The sequence below is a fragment of the Aphelocoma coerulescens genome, chromosome 6 (genome assembly GCF_041296385.1).
Source record: "Aphelocoma coerulescens isolate FSJ_1873_10779 chromosome 6, UR_Acoe_1.0, whole genome shotgun sequence".
Lineage (NCBI taxonomy): Eukaryota > Metazoa > Chordata > Aves > Passeriformes > Corvidae > Aphelocoma > Aphelocoma coerulescens.
Window position 1 is genome coordinate 19,733,816 of NC_091020.1, and position 23,460 is coordinate 19,757,275.

Genomic DNA, 23,460 nt, shown 5'->3' on the forward strand with positions numbered 1-23,460 from the left:
AGAGCATCTTGCCGTGCTGTACAAGAATCAGGCACAGGCACACCTTGCAAGAGGTTCCAGAGAAACATTCAGGTCACTGACCAACAGGTCTTGGGAAAGAACACCATGTGCAATGTCTTCAATACTGAACACCTAAATCAGCATAATGTTCAGCCTAACTTCACCTCTGACCTGAGTTCTACAAATGATTGTCAGTTTTTCTAACAGACGACTATTTCCAAATACCCATCTGATAGGCTCTCCATTTAACAAAGTTTCCTGCAACCAAACTTTATTTTCTTATTGCCATCCATCAGAAATGCAGTCCTGGAACGGTCAGGGTCTGGACAACAGGAATACCCACTCTTTACACTTCCCCTTGGAAAACTGTTAGTCACCTAGACAAAATCCTTGCAGCACTGAAAGTGTAGCTTCCATGTCTGCTTCAGGATAGGATTAGCTCAACAGTTCCACTGAAAGCTGTCCATGGCACAGACTGGAGCCTCGATTTCATAACTCTCTCAGCCAAATCCAAGATAACCAGGTAAGTGTTCGAGCATAGTGGATTTTTGTTGCTTGGCCAAATCAATGCCTCCTGTTCTTAAAGCCAGGATCAAGACTGCTGTCTCACTCCACAGTTACCAGCACCAAGAGTGGTACTTCAAGGCTGGGATGCCAAGCAACCCGAACAGCCTCATACACAATGAAAAGAAGGAAGGGAAATTACATTACTGTGTTTGGGGGTGTAGGATGAGCTAAAGTATCTTAGACAATGTCTAGGCTTTCATGTCCAGGTTTGGGCCCCAAGAAAGACATCAATATGATCAATACCTGCTGAGCAAGTTCAGCAGAAAGACAAGGTCATCCAAACTTATCACAGCGTGAGTAACTGCTGCATTGGCTGAACATTCCCAGTAGAGATCTAGGCCAGCCCACAGCACTGCCCTGCCTCCTCAGAAAACCAGGCTACCTCCTCTGCCTTAGAGGAGGAAGTCTCTCATGTCCAGCATGCCTCTTCCCAGGTACTACAGCCCCACATCGACCACTACACCTTTAAGTTAACCTTCGTCCTTTTCCTCTTGTCTCACGGCCTCCTCAACAACGGTGCTAACCTTGTTTCCCCTCGGTTAGCCCTTTCCAAAGTTCAGGAGAGCCAAGGTGAAGTGTGCATACCCTCCGGTACCCAAGCAGGTAAGGAGTGACTTAGTGATGGCCTGGCTGACACTGGGACCGTGGGAAATGCGGAGGGGACACACGCCAGGTGCGCACGGACCATGCTGCACCCTCGGCACCCTCTGCCCTCGCCCGCCGCCACCCACGCCCGGCACCTCCGGCCGTCGCTGCCCCTCGCCCCCCGGCAGCCGCGGGGCCGCAGCGGCGGCGGCGGCGGCCGGACCCCGCAGCGCAGAGCGGGACGCGGCCACGCCGCTCGCCCGGCGCGGCGCAGGCTCCTCCCTTCGCCCCGCACCGTGACACGGCCCGGCTGCGGCGGCGCAGGGCTCTCGGTCCCCGCAGGCACCTGCCCGCCCGGGGCCGCTCCCACGCAGGGCGCCCGGGGCTCCGCGTCCCGGTGGGGCGAGGCGAGGCGAGGCGAGACGGGAGGAGGAGGAAGAGAAAGAGAAGCGGGAGGAAGGCCCAGGCCGCCCCGGCGCTCCTGCCTCCCCCGCCCTGCGCTTTGTCCACGGCAGCCAAGGCGCCGCCGCCCGCACGGATGCGAGACCCGGTAAGCAGCATCGCCCTTCCCGGTGCGGGAGCGCGGGGCGCGGAGCCAGCGAGGCGCTGCCTCCCGCCTCCATCCCGCTGCTCTGCGCCAGCGGCCCCTGCGGGCAGAGCGAGGAGGGGCTGGTGCCCTTTCCGGGGCCGGCAGCCGTGGAGCCGGGGCCGGTACCAGCTCCATCCGCTCCCCGGCCCGGCCGGCGTCCCGTCCCCGCCCCGGGTGTCAGGTGCGGTGACCCGCGGAGGCCTCTCGGAAACAGCCCTCCTCCGGGCAGGGCGGAACTCCGGGCGGCAGCGCGGCGGGGACGGGGACGGGGAGCGGCTGGCGCTGCGGGGAAGCAGCGGGGGAGCAGCGGGGGCAGCGCGGTGGCACCGGGGGCTCGGGGCCGTGCGGGCGGCGAGCCCGGCCGGCCGAACCTGCTGACTCCGCTGCGTCTACGCAAAGAGGTGGTGGCAGTGTGGTGGGGAGTCCGGAATATTACCGTGTGCCAGAGACAAATCAATCTGATAACAATATTCTGGTTTTAAATGACTTCCATATACGTGTGAAAGATGATCATCGGAACAGAAAGTGAAAGAATCTAAAACAGTAGAAATTGTGTTCACTGAGCATCTGTAACTCTCTGATGAGCTTTTTCTGCTCATGTACTTGTTTTTGTACCTGCCTCCTTTTGACCTCTGTAGGATCTCAGGTGTCCTTCTGAAGTGCACTGAGGAATGTAATTCACTCTTGCATATGCTGCCGTGTTTCAGAAGGGCGCCAAAAAGTCTCTTCTGGGGGAATTCCTCTTGGTCTGGAATTATTGTTATTTAATATGCACATGGTTCTGAATGCTCTGAGAAGTCATGGGCAGGAAAACCCCCACCTTCTACTGAGAATGTGAAGTTGTGAGATTATGAGATCTTGGATAGACTGTACTTCCCAAGGGGTTCACTCCCCAGGTGAAGACCAACTTTGAGAAAGTTCTGTCTTCACAGAAGTAGGGTTTCTCCTCATTGCAGGCTAAAATGGATTACTATCCGAAACTGTAATTAGCATATATTGATGAATTGCCTTAGACAACCAAGTCCTAGAAAATAGGATTTGGACCCAGAACTTCATTAAATATCCCCAAAGGAATGGAGTCCAGGTTTGTTGTTGTGGGTGCTCCTCAGGCAGTATACTCTGAAACAGATGAGTTTTCTGATGTACTAAATGCATTATAGCTGGTATATTGCATGTCTAAGTGCTAAATGTTTGGATAACTAAAACAAAGGGCAGTGTTGACAAGCCTGGAGTTTCATAGATCGCCGGATACTGTAGGAATGCAGGAAGCATTCCTCCTCTTTATACAAATTCTACAAATTCTGTCTAATTCTGTAGGTACAAATTTCATAGTTGGGGGCCTTTGTGTGAGGCTGTGTGTGTGTGTTACAGTATTTCAAATGGCTCAAAGTGCAGGGGGGGGTATTTTGTTGCATTATGTTAAAAATAGGGGTCATTTTCTTGATCAGTCCAGCAGTCATTCATATTATTTGATACTGCTGTGCAGACACTGTGAAGGCATTTCTCATGTGGTTTTCTTTACGTGCACGAAACATGCTCGAGGTTAGGCCTTAAGGCTTTTCCTGGAAGTTAATCACCAAGATCGGGAAGAGTATAGCTCAAGGTGAGGGCTGTTGTGCAATCTTTAGCTGCTGAGGGAATGGCAAGGTGACTTGTGCATGAAGACACTGAACAAATACTGTATAAAACTAAGCACTTGGTCTCTGTTTCCTGGACATGTATGAATAATGTTTCTTCTGGTTTTATCAGACTCCTGAAATTTTATTTCTGCATCACTTCCAGTTTGTGTTCTGAAAATAATTTGCGGCCATGTAAAGGAAGATTTTCTATACAGTTTTAATAAAGTTAGAACATTTAGATTGTCATGCCAGGAAACATATTTTCTGGTCATGCTTTCCATTATAAATAGACATATCAGTCCATAAAAGAAAATTATCTTGCTTGTGCAGCTCCTGAAAAATCCGTGTGCAAAGGCTTAGTACTGTTGTTGCAAAGAAATTCCTATTATAAAAATCCAGCCTTTTTGATCCTGGCCAGCTGATGATGCCTCTTGGTAATGCTGTGAGTCAGTCAGCTCCTCAGACACAACCCGCTGCCTACCACTTCCTACTGGCAGCTCTAGATGAGTCACAGCTCAGCACACAACATATGGAACTGCGTTATGGAAGCTGTGGGCTCTCTACATAATCAATGTAGGAAGCATCTTCCTCTTTTAGCATCTCTGAACCGCTGTCAAAAAGCCTTCAGAGACATCTACTGCACTGTGTTGACACAAAAAGGAGCTTTTCTAGGCTGCAAAGATCAATGGACTCATCCTGAGGGGGAAAAGCAAATAATTTGAATGGCTCAAAGGTAGTCTGTGCACAGCTTCACTGGGATGAATAGCCTGTTGGCCTGCAAGGGTACAAAATGTTAACCAGAAATCGTCATGCTCAGCTTTGATATTCTGGATAATTCAGCTGACTGTCAAGCAGCCCTGTGAGCTGACTGTGTTACAGCCAGTGCTGCTATAAAACATGTGCTTACCACTGTCAATCTTAGAAACTTACATAAGAGAAATTAAACATTGTAACTATACAACAAGCAGTCTAAAGCACACAGAGCTCTTCTCATAGAGCCAGACATTCCTGTTGTTTTTCCTGCTTGTTTTTTTTTTTTTTTTTCTCATAGAACGCTAATCCTGAATCATATAGAATCAGGGAGGAGGTCAAAGATTTCCCTATGAAATCAATTAACGTTATTATTTTAATATAAGCATTGTACTACAGAAACATGCCAGATTGAATGGTAGTTACTTGTACTGATTGATCACACTTCATCCTGTAGGTAATCTCACTATAGATTTCGTACCTGACCTTTGCTTACCTAACCATTTGTGTACAAAACAGTCAGAATCTTTTGAACTAGTGCCTCAAATTATTTTTTCTAGATTTGAGGCCAAAAGACAAGCTTCATTCTTTATGGGCAATTTAATAGACTTCAGATAAACTGTGAATTTGTATGTTAGAAATGTCAAGTAAATTTAATTTTCCTTTATTTTGTCCCCTATACTTTGAGACATAGAAAGTAAGACAGCATAAGAATTTGTCATCAGATAGAAACAGAAATTGATTGTAGCAACCAGTTACTCACTCAGTTAACAAATGTTCGTATTAGATGCTATGGAGTCTGAAAATGTTCTAAAATTATGTAGGATATATTTTGCCAGAAAAAATCTTTGCATTTTATAGGAAGAACCAGAAGATTCTTAACCCCTCTAGCCTAGTGGGACCTTGCCCCTGAGGGAAATAGGGATATGGATAGAAAGGCTTTGCAAGGAATCATGCTTGCTTTGTTTCTTGGAATTCATGAAGTTGCAGGCCTCTGTGCTGATTTTAGCCTTTCATTTGTTTCCCTTAGCAACACAGCTTCTCGTCTTCATGGTAGAAGTTAGTTTTATCAATAATGTTATAGATTGCAAGTATCTCCTTTTTTTTCAGTGTTTCAGTTGAATCATCAAAGAACAAATTGTGTACCAACAGTTCTTTCTTGTGTTTCTGTCCTCTTCTGTGTTACTGTGCCCTGGTGCAAATTTGTTGGGGGATTGTTGTGGATTTCCCAAAGGAAGGAAATGGCAGTGTTTTTTACACCATGTCTAGAATATGCTTTTAGTGGGTCACTGGAAAGATACTGTTCTGTGTTGCATAAGTATATTTCACTGACTGCCTAAGAAGGCTTTTGCTTGTAATCCAAGACATTCTACCGTGGGTGATAGTTATCCATTATGTTAAAAATGGGTTTTTTTGCTGAAACTGAATGGTGTCACTAAAGAAAGGAAGGGAGAGGGGGGATTGTGTTTTGTTTTCACACAAGAAACCACAAGAGAAAGAACCACAAAAAAGAACTGTCAGTTCATGAATGAGCTTTTGAATGTGTAATATTTCCAGTCCATTTTTCAGGACATCCTCTTAGGAGTCACTAATATTTTTGTAGACAGAGCATATTAATAAATCTGGTAGCGAGCCACCATCTATGTGTACAGCTCAAATGCACAAGGTTATGTTATAGTAGCACAACCATACTAGATGTTGATTTCAAAACAGCCTGCATAAAAAATAATGAGAAAACAGTTGACAGTCAGAGGTCTCCTCTGTGCTTTGAAGCAATAGGAGAGAGAAGCCTGTAGTTCTGCATTCACATACTCTGTAAGGAGTAAAAGTCAGGTTTTTGCACATGCCATGTTGGACATTACCTGTATATTGTAGTGGTTTATCAGAGTCTTAGCAGATCCAGTAGCATTTTTAATTTTATTAGTGTAGCTTCTTGATGCAGTAATGTTTGTATCTGTGCCAACAGGAATGCTGTTCCTAGAAAACAGGTAGTCAGTGCTATATAAGTAACTATGCTGACTAATTGCAGCAGTCCAAATATTTGCAGAACAACTATAACAGTCTTTAGATAATTATTCAAACTTTGTTTTAACTGTGGGAAAACAGACTCTTGTGTCACCCACTCTTTTTTTTAGATGAAAATAAAGCACATCACATTTTGTGATGTAAGATACAGCACTGAGTGGCTTAAGCGTGTGAGCAAGGCTTGGGTTTGGCAGATCTGTGCATGGAGGATCTTCCCTGCACACGGTTTCTCCCTCTCAGCACCCAAGCAGGTGAAGGTGCTGCTGTCTATACACCACTGACACCGTTTGCAGAGAAGCCTCTGGGCAGTGTGCTGGGACATGGGAGGCACTGGTCCTTCACCAGGGACAAAAACGAAATGTTCTTGACCCACTTTTAGGAGAGATGATTGTATATCTCAGCAGCTGCTTCTGGGAGTCAGTGGAGCTTGGGAGGAGGTCTTGGCACTGGTGTTTAAATGGAGCCATGGAGCTAAGGAGCAGTGTTAAATCATGAACTGCTACTAAGATGGGCTTTTCTGGAGCTGGGCTTAGTAGCTTCCACTGTAAAGAGCAACTTCTCCATTGAAAGGCACAGGGTTTTCATGAGCTGGCTCCTCGCAGTGCTTCCTTTAATTGAAAGGCCATTCTGTTGGGTTTTGTTGATTGGGTATTTCCTCTGCACAAGAGAATTATCTTGCCATGACATTCAGTGCTTTGTTGTTTTACTTTCCAGAAGACACTACTTACTATACCAGCTGAATCACTTGCTGGGATGATGAGTGCTTGTTACAAAAAGCATGTTGACAGATGAACATGCTGTTTGGTTTTGGAGAGAACCAACAGAAGGCAGTTTGCTATTTAGGCTGGTGTTTAGCATATTTATACATCAAACCCAAGTGTGTGTGTATAAATGATTATGTGCTGTGCCAAAACATGGCCTGGCATTTCAAAAAGAGCTGAATGAGATAGTTGCTTGTATTTCTAACCTGTTTTTCACCAAAGTCACTTGAAAATCCACTTCCAAGTACAGAATTTTAAGTATTTGCTGCATGGGTGACTTACTGGCATGAAATGGTCCTTTACCTTCATCTGGCAGTTGCTGGTGTGCCCTATTTAAAGTTTGCTGAGACAACTTTTTTTCCATTATGGGTAATTGAAAGGTGTTGCACTTGCTAATTTGGCTATTTTAATGAGGACTGACCTCCTTATGGTTTGAGATGCATCTTTATTTTAGGATTCTGTAATCATCACACTTCCTAGTATAGTAGCATGAAGCATGACTGTGTTAACTTCTCATAGCAATATTAAAGTAAGCTTTTTCTTGCCATGGCATGGTTGCAGAACAGTTTTCTCAAGAGCAGTTTGCAAAAAGTAGCACTATGCCACATTTTAGCTTCTATATTAGCAAATATTTCTAGATATACTGTAAGAATTCTGATCCCAGTGGGCTGAAGTGAATGATTTTGGTGGGAAACTCGTCTAGGCCTTACATTCCACAAAAATATCAAAAAAAAAGGATGAGTGTTTCTGAAATAATCCACTATTAAAACTGTGCAGAGACTAAATTATTCCATAAATTATTCTCAAACTAACCTTTGAATGAAGAAAGTGCTTTGGAAAATTTTGCCAGTGATCGCTTTAATGAAGCTTTTTTTAGTAAGACCAATAGTCAAAATATTGATAAATGTTGCTCACAGCAGTGAAGTCAGTGTTATGATTAATTCCCTTGGAATTTAAAAATTTGTTACAAAGAGAAAACTAATGTTTCAAAGTAACTAATGTTACAAAGTGAAAACTGTATATTTAATATTTATTGAAGTTACTCAGTTACTTGTTTAAAAATCTAAAAAGCTCATTCAACATTTTAAAACCTCTTCTGAAGAACTGAAGAGGGAAAAGCAGCCTCCAGATGATGATAAGGAGTTGAAATTCAATCCTCGCGCGCTGCAGTCAGTTTCTGGGAGCTCCTGACACGCTGAGCTCCTCTTTGTGACTGTGTCCTCTCCGGAGAGCTGGAGCGGCACAGCTCCCGCTGGGGTGCCCCAGTCCCTGTGCACATCCTTGGGCAGAGCATGGTCCCACCTGGCTTCCCTGGCTTGGCTGGGACAGTCATCTCCCAGAGTCAGGCTGTATCAGGGAAGGACCTGCCATCCTGGGCAGGCATTGCAGAGTCTCTCCCAGCAAGGCATGGAGACCCCTCCTTGTGCCCGGGCTGTGCCCTGGCTGCGCTGGAGGCTTTGCAAACACCAGCTGCGGAGCTCCGAGGGCTCGTGCTGCACCGGAGCCGCTGCAGCCCCGCTGTGCAGCCGTGCGTGTCCCCTCTCCCTATCGCACCACGCCGCTGTAACGTGGAAAGTCAGCAGGGCCCTGCCTGTCCGGCCCTGAGCACACGAGCTGCCTCATTTGTCCACATCCAGCCAGCCTGGCAATGGTTTGAAATGCCAGCATGCAGCAAACTGTGAGGGTGTTGGGGAATTTGTGGTGAATTGTGATAGTACAGCTCTCAGAAAGGTTTGTTTGTGCATTCCCCAGATCTTCTCACACCACCTCTGTCTTATGAACCTACTCCTGAGAGGTACTTGATATGCTTATTCTGTCTTCATGTACTACTTTTGGCATATACTTTCACTTTAAATTGCTCTCTCTGCTTTTCATTTCCCTTGTACTTGGTAGGATGCTTGTTAACCTGAACAGAAAGAATGACTTTCAATGCCATTTAAAATGCTGATTTTCTCAGTTTGCTCTGTTTCCTGTGGCTGAAGGGCTTTGATTTAATAAATCTGGATTTTTCATGGATCAATACATAGCATAATAAGATGGAACATACAGGAAAACAAATGCTTTTTGAGGAGGAAATGGGATTTGGTAAGAAGTGCTATTCGCAATGAAATCAAGAAAAGTTTCTTAACTGTTGAGTAGATGTTAGATTATTATATTCTGGTAATGACTATCAAAAAACTCATAACAAAAAACCCCCTTGATTTGAATGCTAAATGTCCTGGAATTTCTTCTAAGTCCATCTAAGTTAACTGGAATGCCTGAAATAGTAATGTAGAAAAATGCATCTTTACTCTTAGAATTTAGAGCACTTAATAGTCTATTAGACTAAGACAGCTCCAAGCTGGTATTGGTATTTATCTTCTGTGGTTGAGGTTGGAGTGTATTAGAACAACTATTTTGTATATTTGAGTATAATTAGTTTCAGCTATACAGAAAGATTTGGTATTTGAATTTATCCTTACTCTTGTAAAGTGAAATATAAGTTTATTTCCAGAAAACAAAGTCACTTGTCAGAACTGGGCAATTTTTGTAGGCACTATACAAGCTCTTAGGGTGCCTTTTCAAAGCCAGCTCATATCGATCTAGGACAGCACTGCCTCAGAAAGGGACAAATCTCTCTGCTTTGCTGGCTTCATGGTTCTGCCTGCTCCTTTGCATTTTAATTTTGAGAAGGAAGTATTTAATTTTAAAAGTCAGTTTAATTTTAATTTGGATTAGCTACAGCTTGCCTTGAAGCCAGTGGAGCCAACAAAATGAGAGTACAAAGAAGGAGGGTGAGGGTGAGGGGAGCCCCTTGGCCGTGTCGTGCCCTTGGAGCAGCTGAAGGTGACTCTGAAGCTGTGCCATGAGGAGCATTATGCACAGAGGCATTCCGGGCAGCTGGCAGACCTGCCTCTGGTGGTGTTTTCAGTAAAGCTTTACTCTCTGCATTTTAATCATCCATAATGATGTGTCCACGTGTTAAGGACAATGTATTGGAGTGCAGCCATAAGTCAGCCCATAAGTCAGTCCTTTACAGGATTTCTTTTTTCTTAAGTTACAGTGCCACCTGTAATAGCGAATATATTTGAATCTTACACGACATTTTTGTAAAAGGGATACAAATTCATCTTAGTATTTCTTCTTTATTTACAGTTTCTCGTTTTTAGTGTGTTCCTGAAGCTAAATTTAAAAAGTCAGTTTCTTCTTTTATTTGCAGGCGTTCTTCTGCTAAGCTCTTGCACTGTGACATGTCTTATGTTCTCTGTAGGGCTTCTTCATCCTTTCCAGGCTCTGACACCATTTTGAGGAAGTGTGAGTTTCTGCTATTACCAGATGTCTCCTCTTTAAAATACCTGGTATCACACTTTTAAAAATTATTGTTACTAATGCTTCTTTAGGTTATAAGTTCAAAGAATTAACTTATGTTTATAACTTTAATATTCTTAGAGCCAGTCAAGTTGGGAAATATATGCAAGTAAAGGGTTCCATGATGTCTTCCTGTGCCACTTCCAAAGAGATTTTGACTGGGGAATACCATAGGCTTCTTTAACAAAGATCTCTTTGGGAGTACTGGCCCCCAAAAAACAAACCAAACCACTAACTAGTGGCTCTTGGTTTGCCACTTGCTGCACTAACTTTTTTGCACTTGCTTACCAGCTAGATTGAAAGGTCTCTAAGGAGTGGTGGCAGTTGAAAGAGGCATTTGATCCATATTCTATGTCTTCAGTCAGAAGCATCTCAAGAGCATTGTCCTAAATGTCCATTTCCTCTCTAGGCTTTCCAGAAGGTCTGTTAAGGGAGAAAGCCTCGAGAAGCAGAATGAGACGCTGCTACAGAAAAGCTTTCTTGCCAGAAGCTGCTAAATGAAATAAGGAATTGAAGAGAAATACTCTTCTGCACCCTTTCTTTCAAACCATTTTTTTAATATACATTGAGTGAGTAGAACATTTAGCAGTTTGTTATGCTTGGATGCATACATTAGACCAAATCCATTCTTCCATTCAAGTATTTTAGATGTCCCAGATGCTTCTAGAGGAAATAAAATAAAAAATTCATGTGATGGATAAGTGAATGGATAAATATTTGTAAAATATATGCTTTTTAGCTCCCCCTTTTTTTTTTTGTAGGTTTGGTTTTTGTTTTTTGTTCCTGAGTTCCACAAAGAACCTGAATGCAGAATCTCTCATAGAAGATTTTATTTCTGCTTAGATTCTGGGCTGCATGGGCAGAAGTCTGACACAAGCTCTGCATGGGCCAAGCTTTTAGCTCCCTCCTTTTACAGTCTTCCACACCTACAGTGCCTTAGCTGAAGAAGGATTTCAGGTGGATCTAGCCCTAAAGCAGAATGTTTCTTGGAGTAGGCTAAAGCAAAAATATTTCATTATCGTTGTCCCGTGGGGGCCTTTCTACAGTTTGTGAATAGGCAATGAATAGGAGCTCCTGCCAAGCTGATCATTTATACCTGAGCTCCAAGTACATAAATTAACTTGTTTTGAGAACTGGTTGTATTAGCACTACAACCACAATTGAACTTGCTTTCTCAGATGTATAAGCCATGCTCATTTTTTTGGTGACAAATTGGGCAAGCAGTTTGAATACCTTAATTTGCAAAAAGCAGGTCTTGAAATTGAATTGCATTAATGATTAAAATTAAGAACTGATCTAATAGATACTGTTGCTTTTTGGAAGAAAAATGAGGAAGATGCAAACACAAAAATCAATCCTTGAGAAATACAGCCAGGTAAAAACACATCAGGGTTGTTTTCTTTAATCCAGGGTCTTCTGGCCGCTAGAGAGAGGTGTGTAGAGAAAATATCTTTGCTGAACCCACTCTATGCTTTTATAAGAGCATAAGCATATTTATTGCATCATATAAAGTGCCTTCGACATGCAGGATCAAATCTGTTTGAGTGCACAGAAGTGAAAAAACACATTAGAAACTTAATTTTCACATTTCCTGTGTAATATAAGTATTTCATTCCTTTCTCAGAGTTGGGTTTTCTGGTTTAGGTCTAGTTTCTCTTTGGGTTGTTTTTTTTTTTTTTTTTTTTTGATGACCACAACGTCCACATTTTTTCTTTACTTGTTCAAAGCTGTGCAAAGAGGAATTTTTATCAGTTGACTCATCAGAGTTCATTGTATTTTGAGTATTGAAGTCAGCAAGCTATGCAGGTGGAACACATGGTGTTTGAAGTATTTTTTCTGCTTTATATTACTGATACAAATTTGTGTGTAAAGTTTTATTTTTAGTCATAGGCTTGGCAGGAAATAAAGATACCAGATTCATACTGTTTATAAATATGTTTGTCAAAGCATATGCTCAAGGAAGCACGGATTCTGCGATTAGTCCTCAAACTTCTGAGTTTTTTCACTTAGTGCTTGAAAGTTAGGAGTTTTTTAAGTTGCTGTAAAAAATAATTTATTGTGTTCAAATCCACTGAAATAACATTAGTACAGGTCAGCACAACTGCACTGTGAGCCCTTATGCATTCCCAATTCAAATTGTAGATGCTTGGTAAATTTTAAATTATTATTAAATATGTAAGTACTGTGCCACCAAAGTAATGTGTGTGTGCTGGCATGCAAATTTACATGACATTTGAATGTATTTCTAATCTGAGTGACTTATTTTTTTCCAGCACACGACCACAATCGACATCTCTATATTCCTGTTTCCCTTGGGCTATTAAACCCTGAGACATCTGGTGGCAAATATTGAGCTCTGGATTGATACTGCCCTTTTCAGCCAGATGGAGACTTTGGAGGAAAAGAGCAATCTCCTTGGTTTGCAGGCAGACAACAACATGGAGCAACCATTCACTGTCAGCTCATTGGTATGTATTGCAAAGAAGGGCTTCAGTGGCTGAGCAACTTCTCTTTCAATTAGGAAACAGTTCAAGAGAGCTGTTTAGTAGTGGTGGCTCTCAGCTCCGTGGGTCTCTTGCTGCATGCTGCCACATTCCTCCCATATTCTGCCTGATGGTTTTGTTGGAATTTATTGTATTTCTATAAGTGTGATTTATGGGGTCTCAGCAATCAAGTTTTTAAGCAGTTGAAATGGGTATTTTGAATAGAAAGAGTAAAAAATTTTGTCAAAGTAAGAGGAAAAAAACTTGCAGTAGCCATTTATTTATTTATTTATTACTTAGCAGAAAGGTAATGACCCTAATATGCAGCTATGGTTCTTCTTCAGTAATTAGTTTTAACTTCTTAGTCATTAACTGCCTCATTTAAAACTGGAAATGAACTTATTTGAAATGAACTGTTGACTGACCAGAGGAACTTACTGCTCTTTGTTACCTGAAATATTCCTAGCATTCAAATGCTATACATCTCTTAGTAGGAATCTGAGTATTCAGATCATCCATCAAATTATTTCAGTAACTTAGGACAGAACCTTGTAGAATTCATCTGTGGAGGCTTCTAAAAAGAGGACACACTTTATATTGCCTTTGTAATTTCTACAGTGATTTACTTAATTTTTGGGTTGTTTTTTTCCTACAGTGATTTCCCTTATTTTATCTTTTTGTTGTTCTTGGGTGGTTTTTTTTCTGGGGGGGGGGGGAATGAGATCACTTTTTCTTTTTGATCACAATTTACTTGCAATTGAGAAACATGTTAGAATGTTTCAGCTGTGGCTAGAGGTGGGGGAAACCAGTGCCTATTTTGAGAAAAAAGTACCTGAAGATTTCCCTTGAGGTTCTTGACTGACACCACTTACTGGAAGTGAAACAGAATATTCTCTTTGCTAATCAGACTCTTCTTTTTCAGAAAAAGCTCGTAGCTATTCCTGACCACACAGACATCTCTGTGACCCCAGAGGAGAGAGTACGTGCCTTAAGCAAGCTTGGCAGCAATATCACAATCAATGAGGACATCACTCCACGGCGTTACTTCAGATCTGGAGTGGAGATGGAGCGAATGGCCTCGGTGTATATGGAGGAGGGAAACCTGGAGAACGCTTTTGTGTTTTATAATAAGTTCATAACGTAAGGAACCAGTTGTCATCATTACAGCTTCTAATTCTGAGTAAACTGAAATGGAGAGCTGCAGTGAGAACTCCTGTAGATAAGGAGAAAATTGTTTAGTGTGCTCTTGCAGAACAGCTTTGTTCTCTGGAGATCTTTTGCACTAAGCATGGGCTTTGTTAAAGCTTCCTCTCACCTTTTCATATGGTTGTCCTACCCCTGTGTGAGCTGCCAGGCATGAATTAACCTCACATACAGAGCTTTGAGTTTACTCTGCCAGGCCATACCATGAGCACTATTGCCCTCAGCATGTTAGTTAAATACAGTTTTTGACTTAAAAAGTAATGTTTTAATAAGATTTCTGAGCCCTTAGTACTTATGCCTTATGAGCAACTACTGGTCTTAAAGATGGTAGTATTGCATAGCACTTAAAAAGTGTAAGAAAAATGTCTTTTTGCTTCCTTTTGACTTTTTTTCCCCCCAAAAGGATTAAGTATAATTTATTGTTTCTTACAGGAATAAATGTATAATCTACAATGTATGTTCATTGTATGATTATTCTCCCCACCACAAAAGAACAAATCTGGCCAGCTTTCATTACAGCTCTCAAAATAGACAGCTGAAAAATATATCAGTGACAGATTTAAACTTTTAACCTAGCTAGTTTTGCTGTAGGATTGATTGGTTTGTTCTGTGACTTCTGAAAGGGTTTTTTTAATGTGCATATTTTAAAAAATTTGTAATAGGAGACATCTTTCCTCCCTTCTTATTTTCCTCATACTCTGAAAACTAGACCAAACCTTTCTTAGTCCACTTGATTTTAAATGTATCTATCTCTATAAAAAGGAGGTCTGGAGGTGAATATTGTGCAAATTGCTGAAAGAATGGTAGCAGCTGTGTATTCCAAACTCTTTGCAGATGAGTGTTGCCATAATTTATCTGTTGGGTAGGTTAATAATACTGCAGATAGCTGTGCACCTTGGTCTGGTAAAAATACCTGCTTTAATGATAGTCAGTGTTGCATTCTTGTCTTCCATTTAAGAGTCAGCATTTTAGCTAAGGACAGATAAAGAGAGTAGAAATAGGATTTATTAACACTGACCAGAGTGGAGGGTGTTTTCAAGGGATATTTTTAGATGCTGGCTGCTAATTAGTCCTTTTCTTTAACCTAACCCACTACTAATGAAAATCAAAATATATCAGATGTAGAAAATAGTCTCCTGTCCTTATTCTGTGTGTCCCACACAGGTCCATACCGTAATGTGTCAGTTTAAACTGTGTGTAGAACCCTGGTCCAAGTCATCTGGAATTCAGTGTTTAACAGTTATGTGAAATTGGTTTTCCTGCCAACATGAAAGCTATTATGGATTTTCCTATAACTTCTAAGGCAAACACATGCGTGTTTAATTTTCTAGGCTGTTTGTAGAAAAGCTGCCCAGTCACCGAGACTATCACCAATGTGCAGTTCCAGAAAAACAAGATATTATTAAGGTAGGGCTATGATTTCCTGGTCTTAAAAAATATTTTGCACAGAATCTCTTTGTTTTTCCCAGTACACATAGGCCATAGCTTCTTTTTCCCCAGAGCGCCCATAGCATCCACCACAGCTTGAATTTTTGATACCTTTCTCCACTACTCATTTATGTTTTATTTTGGAAATTAAATTATCAATCTAAAAAGTGAATGAGAATGGTCTCTGGGTTAGATGGTACATCGTTGGAAGCTCTGCTACATCTGTATCTGAAAGTTTACATATTAAAAATGCACTATGTTAACAGGACTTAGTTTGATTCTGCTCCCAGTTATGTGAATGGGTAATGGTCCAAACCAACCTGCAAACAGAAGGAGAAATGTGTGGCATTACTGGTGTTTGTGCAGTATTTTCTTACTCTGCTAAATAAGTGAAGTATATTTTTTCTTTCTTTATTACCAAATATGTATTTATTTAGTTTTTACCAGATTTTTTCCCTCCACTTGTATACAAAACAGTTTTACTTTTGGTTTTTTCCCCTCTAGAAAGTAAATCTTAAATAAATTTTAGATGCAGCCTTATACTGAACTGAACACAACTGGAATTGCCCAGTGAGAGTTGCTAGTAGGACCATGGGTGTCTCTTGCTCCATGCTCCCATATTTTCTTGCTTTCTCTACTGTTAAACTGGATGTTTTACTCAAAACCAAACCACTTCATGCCAAAGTTCCAACTGTGGTCCACAACGTAGGAAAACATCCCTATTGACAAAGGGCATCTAACATTGCTTCCTCCTATGGCACTCAGTACAATTAAACACATGGTCTCTTTCCCTCCCTTGCATACAATCTCCGAATTATTTCGTAGTAGCCCTCACATTAGTAGAAAACTTTGGGTACTGGTTTTGTTTTACAAGTAATGTTGTTTTGCCAGGTCTGCAACAGAAAGGTACAGGTAGAGCTATCTCTTCAAAGAAACTTTTTCTTTTCCCACTTGGAAATGGGCATATCAGACATATTTCTGGCTGGGAAGTTCCAGAGAAAAATGCAATGTTCCTCTGAAACTCTCTAAGTTTGCCTTACCATTTTTTTACGGATTACACCTACAACAAAAACGTGGGTCATCACACACCTGTTAAACAAAACAGAGATAACAGACTGCTAGTAAAAGGACTAATCTTTCCCTGAGATAAGAAGTAGCCATGTCACACCTTTCACTAATATAGATCAATATATCTTTAGTGAAACCAAGGTACTATAGAAATTTCAAGAAATTTCATAAACTGATGATTTAGTGTGTATTTCCTCTTTTGCTTTTTTTTTTTTCCTGTGAGAAGAACAGGGTTTTTTTCTGTTTTGTATTTTTTTAAAAATCTGTGTTACAGCTGAGTTTGTTTTCCAGGTGGCTCTTTTAAAAAGTGAAAAGTAAACTTACCTATCTTTTTCCCCCATCCCACCTCAAAGAAATTGAAGGAGGTTGCATTTCCACGGACAGATGAACTGAAAAGAGATCTTTTAAAAAAGTATAACTTAGAATATGAAGAATACATGCAACACAAAGTAAGTTTTATATTATTATTAAACATTGGCATGAATATTTTTCTGTCGTATAAAACTTAAAAATTAAGCAGTAAAATGCCAGTTTTACAAGACCCTAATAATTTCCTGAGCTGCTTAGGAATGACTTTTCATTTCTTCTTTAGAATCAGTTGGTCATTTAAAAATAAGTAAAGCCAGTGTGCACTAGGAAATACATGTGCTGCCATATTTACATAATAACTGTCTATAAAGATCCAAATAGGTTTTTGGTATGCTCTGATTCTGCCTTATAAAGACAATGAGATTGATACTTACGTCAATAAGTGGAAAAGGTTCCTTGGCTCCAAATGTTCTCCAGTTTGAGTTGAGATTGAAGTCACTGAAAACAGGATCTATTGCTTAAAAACTTGTCTTGAAAAAAGCATCTGAGAAACATCTTTTTTGTTCCCTCCATAAATACTATGTTACCCATCCTACTTTTGGGGATATAGTTGTATTTTATGGTTCAGTAACCCTGTTCCAAAAGACTTCGTTTTTAATGACAGGATTTTATGGTTTTATTGAACTGTTAGATTGTTCTTTTCCTTCCATTTTTCATAGCATTTTTGGTGTTCTGAGAATGTCACTATGTTGTGTATGTTTCAGAACAAATGTAAAACTGAATTTCTGAAGAAATTAGAGCACCAAAAGCTAATAGAGGCAGAGAAGAAACGAATCGCACATATGCGGCAGCAGCAGCTCGAATCAGAACAATTTCAGTTCTTTGAGGATCAACTTAAGAAGCAAGAACTAGCTCGAGATCAGAAAATCAAAGAGAGTGTGGTTATGTCTGAGCAGATAGATGGAAGTATGCTATCTTGTATTTCTGTACCAGAGAACAGTTCCTTATCTGCGGCGCTGCTGGAGAAAAAAGAGAGGAGCGGCACATCTGGCTGTGCTGGACATTCGCCACCAGTAGACCGGGTCTTAAAGCCAGCAGCCACTCTAAGTGCTGTTCAGAGTAAGTGCAGACACTTCTTTTTTCCCCTATTTTATTTTATCTACCTGCATATGTCTTTATTCACGTTGAGGATGTCCATACTGAAGTAACCATGAACAGGTTTGTGCAAACACAGCAGTTCCTTACGGTTTCTGCATTTTAAGAGGGAGAGTTGCACAGTTTCACATTTTCTGGTTGAGTACCAATGGATGGATATAGAGATTGAGATTTAGTGTTCCTGTGAAATGAAGTCTGAGTCTTGCCATGGACTTCAAGGGAACAGAAATAGAACCTGCAGTGGTTCCCCCTGGAAAACCCTGGCCTGGGAGATGGTACCAGCTCACTGTCACCTCAGGGACAGGCTAGTGAGCGTATCTTGTGGGCTGGTGGCTTCTATTGCGATGAAGTGCTTGTGCTGTAGATTTATTCTCGTTAGAAGTCAATGATGTGGTAAGTATAATTATTTCACCTTTAGTAATATAGTGTAATATACTGTGTATATTTCCTTATTTTAGGGATCTTCATTGTGTTAGCTGTAAATGCCTTTTTTATCTCTCTTTCTCTCTCTTTTTTCTTTTTTTTTTTTTTTTATTTTTGGTTAGCTCAATTGGCCGAAGCACTCAGAGGTGTCATTTTGCCCAGGGATCTCTGTCACAAATTTCTGCTGCTGGCAGAGGCAAATACAGTAAGAGGAATAGAGACATGTGGAATTCTCTGTGGAAAACTGGTACAGTTTAACCCTCACATTTGTATGGGGAAGACATATTTGATAGTGCTGTATTATCCTATGATGTATTGATTTCAGAGAGAAACAGATATAAATGGTTGATCTTCCATATAATGAACTTCATATTATGACCTGAGTGGTCACTTCAGCGTTGTGGGCTTGCTTTATTGGGGAAACATCTGCTCAAAGTACACTGCTGTTGTTATAAAGCCTAGCAAGTTTTTCAGCATGCTGTACAATACAGGCTTTTTCGAGTACTTTCTCTGGCATTCATCTAAGGTAAGTGAGGTTTAGCTACAGAACAATGAAATATAAAGACAGCTAGAATCCACTGGAGTCATCGAATTAATGATGGCAGAACAAAACAGAAGAAGAAAATCCCCCCATCAAGCTGTAGAACATCTGATTTTCTACTTTTTTCCTTTGACCTAGATAACACTTAATGTCCTTTGGGAGCAGGGAAAGATGTCATGGCTGATGCTGACACACAAAGAATTTTAAAGATGATCCCAAGTGCATTTGAATTGCATGAAGAGAAAGAATAGCAGTAATAGTCTTGTTCCAAGTTTCACAGAAAATCATTATAGTTTTCTCAAAGCTCTTTCATGTTTTTAATTATTTTAAAGGACAATCTTTTCACACTGATCTCTAAGAACATTTCAATACAACAATCTTGTGTTGTGACTGATACTACCCTGAATGTTTTCATGATAAATTGCTAAGGCATATTTTTAGGTGCAGTATGTTGGTAGAGCCGCACTGGAATCAGTGGAGCTGGAATCAGTGGAGCTGTACTGTTTTGTTTTAGCTGATAGGCTGACATCTTTAAGATTTTGATTTGGCATTTATTGCTTAGTTAGTCTGTTCCACCCTAAGTCAGTGTTTGTTTTGCAGACACATAATGAATTTACTATTACACACGTAATAGTGCCAAAGCAAACTGCGGGACCAGACCACTGTGACATGGAGAACGTGGAAGAATTATTTGGTATTCAGGATCAGTATGATCTCCTCACTTTGGGTTGGATCCATGTATGTATGACTCATAGATTCTGGCTTTCCTATATTGGCTCTACATGCCATGTGGAAAAACAGAAAGGAATAAACTAAAGAAACAGCTGGAGTAATAGAAATTATTTGTTTACTTAATTCAAATTGTAGTGATGTAAATAAGCACTCATGTTCCCCACAGAGAACTCCTTAATGCAATTGAGGCATCCTGTTGGCACAATGGGCCTGCTTTTGCTGGTGCAACTTTTGTTTATGTTGATTTAAGGGTATTTTATTACTCTCTAATGCCATATTCAAAAGTCGGGGAGGGGATTATTGTGTTGTTTAAACTTTATATTAATTTCACTCTTAGGGATTTTGGATAGCTACATCATTTCCATTTGTCTCGTGCTTCTTCATTCTACCTTTTCCAGAAAATTGCTTGTATATCTGATTGTGAATGTGCCTCCATGAATCTCATCCTGAAAAGCCTTCCTAACAATACAGAATCTGGGTTAAGAAGAAATTAAGAAACCTAGGGAAATACTGATGCTTTCACTTGCAACAAATTGTTTTTCCTTCTTGAATGTATGTTGACCTTGATCTGTAAGAAATATTTCATGATGTTGAGTTTTCCCTTTCTTTTTGTAGACACATCCAACACAAACTGCATTCTTATCCAGTGTTGATCTTCATACTCATTGTTCTTATCAGCTAATGTTGCCAGAGGCCATTGCAATTGTTTGTTCACCAAAGCATAATGAGTGAGTTCTGATTTTTTTAAGTAATATTTAGGTGTTTTTCCCTGCTTCTTGTCATAAAATTTGATCAAATGCAAAGGATACATGTCAACTGAGATGAAGGGCATGAACATTGTGCTGTGACTTTGTTTTCTATAAGTTGCCTAGACTTGCATTTCAGTCAGTCTCTATGCACAGTATTGTTTCTGGCTTTTCTCTCCTCCTCCCTTCACAGATCCAGGTTTAATTTTTTTTTTTTTTTTTTTTTTTTTTTTTTTTTTTAAATATTCTGCTCAACAAAGTAATAATTACTAGGATTAAAGGATCTATTCTTCTGCAGTACTCATTGCCAATGCCCTACCACAGATCTATCTTCATTCTGTCTGCTCAATGATGTGGAGAGAGGTTAAGCATACTTCTCTAGAATGATATGAAAACTGCACTTTGCAAAGCAGAGGGGTAAAAATCACGTTTTTTTTGATAATAAGGATCTATTTTTGTATTTCATAAACTACAAACTATGTATCTGGAAAAAACTGGAACAGTGTAAATATTAACGTGAAGATTTGTAATGGAACAGATTTCCCAGAGAGGTCATAAAGTCTACATCCTTGGAGACACACAAAACCTGATTGGACATGGTCCTGGCAACCTGCTGAAGGTGATTCTGCCAGAGCAGGGCAGTCTGGTTCTGCACCCCAGACAGTCTTCAGAGGTTCCTTCCTTCCTTTAGTGTGCCTGGCATTTCAGGCTGTCAGGGCTAACTCCATTGCTTGGACTGTGCATTTCTTCAGCCTTTCTTTCTGGCCTTCTGCCTCTGTAGATGACTTCTATGAATCCTGTCCTGGTTGCCTAACTTCCTAAATGGGCCACACTGGTAGCAGAGCTGTGAATGCAGATTGAGTGGCAAGGGCACAAGCACTAGGCTTTCTAACCATGAGCATGCCTGTATAGCTCTGCAAACTTCCTCTGTTACAAATTCGCTCACAGTTGATGCTGATACCCTGTAACCAACTCTAACCTGTAACATTTATGTTGTCAGATGCTGTCCTGCAGTAGGTATCAATCTTCTTCACAGAAGGATGTCTTTGTAACATTTTATTCAATACCTAAAGAGTTGCAGCAGTGCATTTTCGAATACTTTGTATTTTGTGATTACCCAAGAGTGGGGAGGATGTACTCCTACCAGTCACTCCCACAGCTGGTTTAAAGGCTGCTCTTTTTTAAGTGGCCTTGGGTGAAATGCAATCCAGAACACGTAAGCTTCTGGCTTGCATCTGTTCCTGTGTGAACCAGCCTTATCCCTCAGTGGCCTAACCTGCCTGATGGGAGCAGCACCAGTACTGTGATCCTTCTTCTCCCCTTCCCCCATCACCTCTTCCTTTCCAGGAATACAACTCCCCTTGATTTAAAATAGCTTTAAAAATCCAGCTCATCCTGGGCTGCTGTGTTTTGAAAGTTACCAAGCACATTTCTGTTGTCCTTCTTTTAAGCTAAGCATTTTGTATGTGAAGCCTTGGACATGTATCATGGGAGCAGTGTGTAACAGGAGTTTCATGTTTTGCTTTTCAGCACTGGCATCTTCAGACTTACAAATGCTGGCATGCTAGAAGTTTCTGCTTGTAAAAAGAAGGGATTTCATCCACATACAAAGGACCCTAGGTTATTTAATGTAAGTATATAATTCAACACAATTTTTACTATTCAAACTTTTGACTGTGGTTCTGCTGCAAACAGAAACTTGAGATTAGATTTCTTAATAATTTTCCCCCTGTTTTACTAATTCATTACTCTTAGTTCACTGACCAAGGCAGACAGCAGTACTTAAGCAGTGATTAGCAGCCTTGAGGCGAGTGTTACAAGCTGCCATTCAAATGGTGGTTAACCAGAGGTAGTTACCATCAGTCACCACTTCTACCTGCTTTCAGAAGGAGCAAAAGACACATTTTCAAATGGGAGTTACTCCTGAGCTCTTCAGTTTTTAAGCAATGAATCAGTTCATCTCCCCAATTGTAGTGTCCCGACAGAACGTCCCAGCTGCTAAAAAGTGCAGCTGTAAGTAGGTTAAGCCCCATTTCCTTCAATGCCCATAATTTTACCCTGGTTTCTCTAAGCATTTCTCTGTAACTACCATCTCTTTTGATGTTTTAATCACATAATGGTGTACGTATGGCTAAGCAGTACAGTCAGTCAGAACTGTCTTCCAGCTAACAGTGCTATTTCTCATAAGAAATAAGAGTCTTTACCTTTGAATAATTAAGGTTTGGGTTTTTTCAGTGGGGTTCACTTCAAATACAGAAGCATCTCATATAGCTTAAAATCAAATGATTGAATACAGAGAAGTAATGCTGAGAGACATTGGAAATTATTGTGTTGTCAGCCCTCTGAATGTCAGTCCTCAAAAGAAAGAGAGGTCGGAGTTCTTTGTTTTGTTCTGTTCTTTCATCATTGAGTGTAGGGATGATGAAATGGTAGTCCAGCTCTGAAAAAAGTTAAGATTTTTTGTTCCAGGTAGGCTCTTTTCAGTAGTCTTACAAACTTAGTTCATGGATGAAGTTACTGACTATTTTATTGAAACTGATTTCTGAGAGTAATGGGTTGACTTCTTCTGCAGCCATGTACCCATGTGGTTGGGAAAGACATAAAGATAATTGTGCTGGATCTGAGGTGATACGGATGGACCATATCGATGTTACTCTGCAAAAGGCCAAAACAGAAAAATGGATTCCCGTTTTTCCTACATTTTCAGAAATTACTTTTATATTTATACATTTTAGATTGAATGGTTTGATATTTATTGCTCTAGCCTGTTTTGGAGTTATTTTGTTGCTCTGTCAAGATGGAGTTCAGTGGCATTACCCCATAATCTGTAAAAAAATTCCACCTATAAAACACAACAATAAAAGGAACTTCAAACTACAGTAACTGTGTTGAAATAAGTAATGTTTCTTTTGTCACTGGTTGGCATTAATTTCCTCCTGAGAATGAGACATTTTTAACAGTGGTTGGCTTTTTGTGACTTCCAGCTACATACATCTCTTACAGCTTCAGTAAATTTAAGTTATATGTAGTAGAGGCAAATCCATCCGTTTGGGTGATTTTTTCATCCTTTTCTCCAGTCCAAGTTCTAGAGCTCAAGTTTCAGCTAAGTAATTAAGGAGAAAATACTT

The 23,460-nt window shown here is 40.6% G+C and overlaps 1 protein-coding gene across 10 annotated transcripts; it reads left to right on the plus strand.

Annotated features, from left to right (window-relative positions):
* Positions 1–973: 973 nt before the first annotated feature.
* On the plus strand, positions 974–23,215 carry STAMBPL1 (STAM binding protein like 1). 10 transcript variants are annotated; one of them, XM_069019620.1, is made up of 12 exons: positions 10,029–10,190; positions 10,654–10,813; positions 12,518–12,712; positions 13,650–13,867; positions 15,262–15,337; positions 16,780–16,875; positions 17,500–17,854; positions 18,436–18,560; positions 19,455–19,592; positions 20,202–20,314; positions 21,863–21,962; positions 22,905–23,215. In XM_069019620.1, exons 3-12 carry the CDS (start codon positions 12,629–12,631, stop codon positions 22,959–22,961), a joined length of 1,362 nt encoding a protein of 453 aa, XP_068875721.1. In that variant the 5' UTR covers positions 10,029–10,190; positions 10,654–10,813; positions 12,518–12,628; the 3' UTR covers positions 22,962–23,215. The 10 variants fall into 10 exon arrangements, with proteins under 10 accessions (XP_068875725.1, XP_068875730.1, XP_068875728.1 ...); XM_069019624.1 differs by lacking the exons at positions 10,029–10,190; positions 10,654–10,813 and adding an exon at positions 974–1,170; XM_069019629.1 differs by lacking the exons at positions 10,029–10,190; positions 10,654–10,813; positions 22,905–23,215 and adding exons at positions 1,459–1,702; positions 20,871–20,951 and having other exon boundaries at positions 21,863–21,945.
* The last annotated feature ends 245 nt before the right edge of the window (positions 23,216–23,460 follow it).

Bases quoted from the DNA above. Each gene is read 5' to 3' on its own strand.
- STAMBPL1 (XM_069019624.1), top strand. From the start codon at position 12,629: ATGGAGACTTTGGAGGAAAAGAGCAATCTCCTTGGTTTGCAGGCAGAC. The intron at 20,315-21,862 runs GTGAGTTCTGAT...TTTGCTTTTCAG, and splicing joins TGTTCACCAAAGCATAATGA to CACTGGCATCTTCAGACTTA. The intron at 21,963-22,904 runs GTAAGTATATAA...CTTCTTCTGCAG, and splicing joins AGGACCCTAGGTTATTTAAT to CCATGTACCCATGTGGTTGG.